This window comes from Equus asinus, chromosome 3, assembly GCF_041296235.1.
Source record: "Equus asinus isolate D_3611 breed Donkey chromosome 3, EquAss-T2T_v2, whole genome shotgun sequence".
Classification (NCBI taxonomy): Eukaryota; Metazoa; Chordata; class Mammalia; order Perissodactyla; family Equidae; genus Equus; species Equus asinus.
In genome coordinates, this window is record NC_091792.1 from 102,661,632 (window position 1) to 102,667,631 (window position 6,000).

General features: G+C 36.2%; 1 protein-coding gene across 11 annotated transcripts in view; it reads left to right on the forward strand.

Annotated features, from left to right (window-relative positions):
* G3BP2 (G3BP stress granule assembly factor 2) overlaps positions 1–5,167 on the forward strand; it is a 77,993-nt gene extending 72,826 nt beyond the window's left edge. For all 11 annotated transcript variants that reach the window (XM_070505631.1, XM_070505636.1, XM_070505635.1 and 8 more), the window contains 3 exons: positions 1,065–1,193; positions 1,759–1,877; positions 2,234–5,167. In XM_070505631.1, the coding sequence (XP_070361732.1) occupies positions 1,065–1,193; positions 1,759–1,877; positions 2,234–2,506 (521 nt within the window). In that variant the 3' untranslated portion in view covers positions 2,507–5,167. The remainder of the gene's footprint in view (positions 1–1,064; positions 1,194–1,758; positions 1,878–2,233) is intronic.
* The last annotated feature ends 833 nt before the right edge of the window (positions 5,168–6,000 follow it).

Sequence of the window (6,000 nt, forward strand, 5' to 3'; positions counted from 1 at the left end):
TTCTGTTAACGCTGTTCAGTTACTACACAAATTTTTCTTTTTCTTTTCTTTCTTTCCTCTTTTTTTGAGGAAGACTGGCCCTGAGCTAACATCTGTGCCCATCTTCCTCTGCTTTGTATGTGGGGTGCCTACCACAGCATGGCTTGCCAGGTGGTGCCATGTCTGCACCCAGGATCCAAACCGGCAAACCCTGGGCTGCTGAAGTGGAATGTGTGAACTTAACCACTGTGCCACCAGGCTGGCCCCTACACAGATTTTTCTTGTGTGACACCTTACTTATATGCCTTGCTGTCTTATTTACATTATTGGGAGGATCAAATAATATTTTATATCGATGTATGTGAGCACCCTATTATGTAGAAAGGCTATACAAGTGAGATATTATTACTATTAAATTTACTTAGGCCTTTAATTTCGTACAACCAAAGATTTAATAATTGGTGAATTTCAAAATACTAAACAGGGGCTTACCCCGTGGCCAAGTGGTTAAGTTGGCACGCTCTGCTTCAGCAGCCCAGGGTTTGCCAGTTTAGATCCTGGATGCAGACCTACACACCGCTCGTCAAGCCATGCTGTGGCGGCATCCCACATAGAAGAACGGGAATGACCTGCAACTGTGTACTGAGGCTTTGGGGAGGGGGAAAAAGAAGAAGGTTGGCAACAGATGTTAGCACTGGGCAAGTCTTCCCAAAAAAATACTAAACAAATATTTAGTACAAAAATAGCACTCTATCTGAGATGTGTTTGGTTCCTGGGTAGACGGCGAGAGTTTGGTTTAAGGAGGAATTCTTGTACCACTAATATTTGACTTTCATATAATCAGACCAGTAGATCTGGAAGAAGGGACCTAGCAGTCTAGTCAGTACCCTCATTCTACACTTTGGGATCATGTCGTTTTCTAACTAATGAACTAATATTAGGCACTTCTACCTCTGTTCAAGGAGCTTGCTATCTTATTAAACTAAAACAGGAGTATCAGTATTAAGTGATTTTTACCTTTATTGCTTTAAACTAGTTTTTATATGATGATGTCAACTTTAATAGCTGCTTTATTCCTTTCTTAGGCAGAGGAGATATTGAACAGAATGAATCTGACAACCGTAGAATAATTCGCTATCCAGACAGTCATCAACTTTTTGTCGGTAACTTGCCACATGATATTGATGAAAATGAACTGAAAGAGTTCTTCATGAGTACGTGATTTATTTTGCTTTGTTGTAAAATTAAGCAGGAGGAGAATAGAGCTTTTTTTCATAGAGTAACTAGAATTTTTTTTAACGTTTCTCTCTCTATATACTGTGTATGTCTTCAGATACCAGTCACCTTAATTGACCAGAAGGGAGTAGAAGGTTATATCAAATGTTTCCTAGGGACTGTACTTAGTGTTGACTGGCCTGGTTTTGTAGAGGTTAGAAGAAAGCTGGATGAATAGGTCTTAAATTTGGAGATGGGATTCATTTGGCAAATACAAGTCAGAAATAGAAAATATCCTGTCTTTCTAAAACTATGCCCTGACTTTCCTCTGAAACGACAGATAAAGCTGCAGAAGGGTAACAAAACAAGCAGATAGGCTAGTTGTTAGCATCTTTTATGAACAACCTATATGAGTGAATGTATCTTCGTTGTCACTGGATGTAGCAGCTTGCAACTTTTATTTTGAAATGGATCAAGGAAATTAAGGTTATTTATCCTGAACAATTAAAGCCACAAAGTATTCTGTTAAAATATTTAACCTTGGTGTAATGTATGTTTTCACAGGTTTTGGAAACGTTGTGGAACTTCGCATCAATACCAAGGGTGTTGGGGGAAAGCTTCCAAATTTTGGTTTTGTGGTTTTTGATGACTCTGAACCAGTTCAGAGAATCTTAATTGCAAAAGTAAGTGATTCAAAGAACATAATTCAAGACTTTATTATTCTTGTTGCATATAATAGTAATTTGGTGCATTTTAAAACCGTAGAAAACCTTTTTTAAATGGTAAAGATAAAAATAGTTCACTATGAAATGGTATTTATGCAAAGAATAAAGATTTGTTAGTAGTATTAAAGTCTGAGATGCGGATCATTTTAAATTTATTTATTCTGGTAAAGAAGGTTGGAGTAGATTGCATATTAAGAATTGCATGAAAGTTTTTTTTGTTTCTTAGGATTTTCATACTTCTTAATGTATGCAAGGTAATATATTATTATTGCTGTCTAATCTGCCGGTGTAAATCTCTCTCTCCACTTTTAAAGCCAATTATGTTTCGAGGGGAAGTACGTTTAAATGTGGAAGAGAAAAAAACAAGAGCTGCAAGAGAGCGAGAAACCAGAGGTGGTGGTGATGATCGCAGGGATATTAGGCGCAATGATCGAGGTCCTGGAGGTCCACGTGGAATAGTGGGTGGTGGAATGATGCGTGACCGGGATGGAAGAGGACCTCCTCCAAGAGGTGGCATGGCACAGAAACTTGGCTCTGGAAGAGGAACCGGGCAAATGGAAGGCCGCTTCACAGGACAGCGTCGCTGAAGCTCCACTGTTGGCAAAGTCTCGGCAGTGGTACATTATTCATCGTGTTTGCATTCTTGTTAATTTTTTTTGGCTTTGGAATGTGACACAGCCTTTTTGATCATTTCTTTGATGTGAAAAGCATCTTTTGGTTACCAGTTAAATTGAGGTGGACATTATTTCCCCAGTTTCACAACAGGATTCACATTGTTAATTTATAAATCTAGACTTGGAGAATTAAGGACTGAGAAATGACCATATCTTAAACTGTCTACAGCAAAATGAACTTAAAAGGACATGCCCAACTGAATTCAGGTCCTATGAGTCAAAAAATCCTCTGCTGCACATTTTGTTTAAGTGTTACTGTTTCTGCCTGTTAATGTTGGAAACACAAATAGTGCAATTTGTGCAATTGGAGAATCTTGCCTTTTTTCTTGGCTCCCCCCAAAAATCCAAACCAACAGAAACTTGTTATGCACTCATCAAAATGCACTAATGGGTACTCTGAACTCATTAATATTGACATCTGCAACAAGAGGCAACAGGGGAAAAAAATCTTTCATCTTTTTTTCCGGTAGAGAATAGTTTGTGAAATGATGAGGGCATTTTATCTGCTTGCTGTGACCAGCGTGTATACACATAAACCTTAACAAGACTACAAGTATATTCCAGAAGGAAATCATTTAGTTATGAACTAAATAACAAAAATCAGAACTTCAGATGCTATGGTCTTGAATATTAGACCAGATTTAGTAGCTCCATATCTAAGGTTTTTCTACCTGCCCCTCTACAGTACAGGGATGGCTGGCTGCTCAACACACTCCTCCTCCCCTTTTTCCTTTCTTTAAGCTGTGTACAGTGAAAATTGTCTTTACTGTATTTTTGTTCTCTGGTAATGTAATAAGCATGATGGTGCCTTCTATTAATACATCATTCCAGTCTTGCTGGTAATTTTGTACAGTATAGTGTATGAATTGCTGTGCTGCAAAGCCAAACAGCTGCAAAATGTTGAAAAATCATTGAAGTGCATAAAAATTGCAGTATCTTTAAAATCGGTAAAATTGACTAGCATATTATTTATCTTGTTCTTCAGTTAACAACTTTGTGTTCCTTGTGGGACGGAGTCTTGTGTGTTTGGGAGGGAGAGAGAGAGGAAGTCAGTTTTTTGAGTAAATCTCTTGTTGACTTTTCTCTTAGCATGAATGTGAACGTTGAAGTGTTATCACTTCAGAGGTGCTTGGAAAAGTCAGTCAACTTGGTGTACGTTTTTAGTAACATTTTAAAAGCAGTCAGATTCTGTAAAGGCAAGTAAACCTGGAAGTGAGGATACTGCAATTTTCAGAGAAAAGAACAGCAGCTCTTAAGTGTTTGCATTTTCTATTTGGGGGGCAGGGAACTGTCATTCGTTTTGCACAATTCTTGAACTGATGTCAGCACCCGAGTGGCTCTGAATTTAAGTCTGGGACGACATCTTTTATTTTTACATGAATCTCTTAAACAATTCTGTGAGCAAAGTTTGTAGCTGCTGGATTGTCTGTCTTTATAGCAAGTTCCAGTAAACCGCAAGTATGACAAAGGATATCCAATTTTATTCCTGGAGCATTCAGTACATGCCAGTTTCTGATGTTTCAGGCTAGGAGTGGGGTAAATAAGTGTGACCACTTAAAGCTGCTTGTTAGCATGGAAGACTTCTCCATTCTATCGTAGTAAAAACAAACAAAAAATGCACTTGACATAGTAGCAGACTGCTTCTGAATTGTGGAACTGTTTGCTATTTAGTAAACTAGCAAATGATGCACATATTCTGTTTTTCATGTACTGGGCAATATAAGTAAAATTAAATCTGTCCTTTTTTGGTTCTTGAATGAGGTCTTCCATGTTTGAGGAAAAGTCTTGCACTATTGCATATATTTTGGGGACACAGATTTCTCAGTTTCCATTTGGGGGGGCTTAAGAATTTTTTTTTTTCCTGTTTGAAACACTTTTACACTTTCTGATGTATAGTACTTGAAGTTCTTACCAGAAAATTACTTTGCAGTTTTGAAGCCTTTATTCAAACTACTTTCAAATAAGTGATTTATTATTGTCAGTGTTTTATTTTTTATAGCATATTTTCCCTCTACTCCTTTATTTCTTTCTCCTTCCCATTTTATATATAGAGAGAATTTCCAGTCCAACATATTGCCCTGCCGCCCATGAAAACTGTTCTGGCACCAAAAGCAATGACAAATGTTAAGTGTAATAGAAAATTAGAGCAGAAGAGCCATTCAGCTTCAGTCTTTACATACCATGAATAAGACATTAAAAAACATCACATGGAGAAGTTTACATGGTGATTGTTCACCTGCAGTACTGTGGACTTTTAACATTTTGTCCCCTTTTCAGTGAACCAGAGTAAAAATATTCATCTACCATTACTGTTATTTGCTGATTTTTTTTTTTTTTTTTTTTTTTTGATGGTAATGTTCTATCCTAATGACACTATTGCAACCAAATTGGCTTTACCATCTTGGCTTTAGTAGGTATAGAAGACAATGGATTACCATCTTTATTGCTGTAATGTGTTAAGCATTATATGCTAGTAGAATCTAGTTTAATTGTTTCAGGTGGAAAGTATTCTTTGAGTTTCCATTTTGAATGTGTTTGGACTAAACAAACAATAAACTACTGATGTCTGCAGCATTTTATATCTATGTCCCTAATTTAATCTATAAGTTTGTGTTCCAAAATATTTTCTCCCAATTGCATTTCATACAACCTAAGTAAAAATAAGGAATTGTTCTATAACCATCTGCTTGTCATTAATGTATGAAAAAGTAAAACATTTAATTAAGACTTGAACATTGTTACAGATCCATTCCAGTTCAGTTAGATAGCTGGTATACAAGTTAAAGAATGTTAGAACAGGGTAATAAATAGTAAGGAAGGTGAGAATGATCTAAAGCAGGCTAGTAAACATTTATTTTTTTAAAAGTTGAGTTTTCCAAAGGATTGCTACCTCATCTCAGAAGGAAAGGAGAAAGGGGATAGGAAGATTGAGGTTGTCTGAAGTTATGGACATGACCCATTCAGAAATTGGAACATATTTATCAAGCTCTAAAAGAATATTAAAGGAGAAATAATCATGTAGTCATATTTATGAATATATAATGAAGTCCTAAGGCACATATAATTTCAGAACTTGAGACTTCCTTCATTAAAGGGGATGGTATAAATCACTTTTTCCTGATATATTCGTAATACTGTTTATGGAGATTCCTTAAATCAGTCTTTACAAATTTGTGCATAACTCTGGCTGTGAAAAAACATTTTTTAGAGGGATAAAATGTATATGCCACACTGTATTGAACACAAATAAATTTGAAGGAGCCAATTATTTGGTCTAGGAAATTTTTATGGAACAAAATATTTGAAAATTTTAGCCATACAAGATTCTTCATGTCCATTATGGTATGTAATATAGTCTTTGTAGCAAGTGAATGAAAATTTAGCGGGTAGATGTTCATATTTTCCCT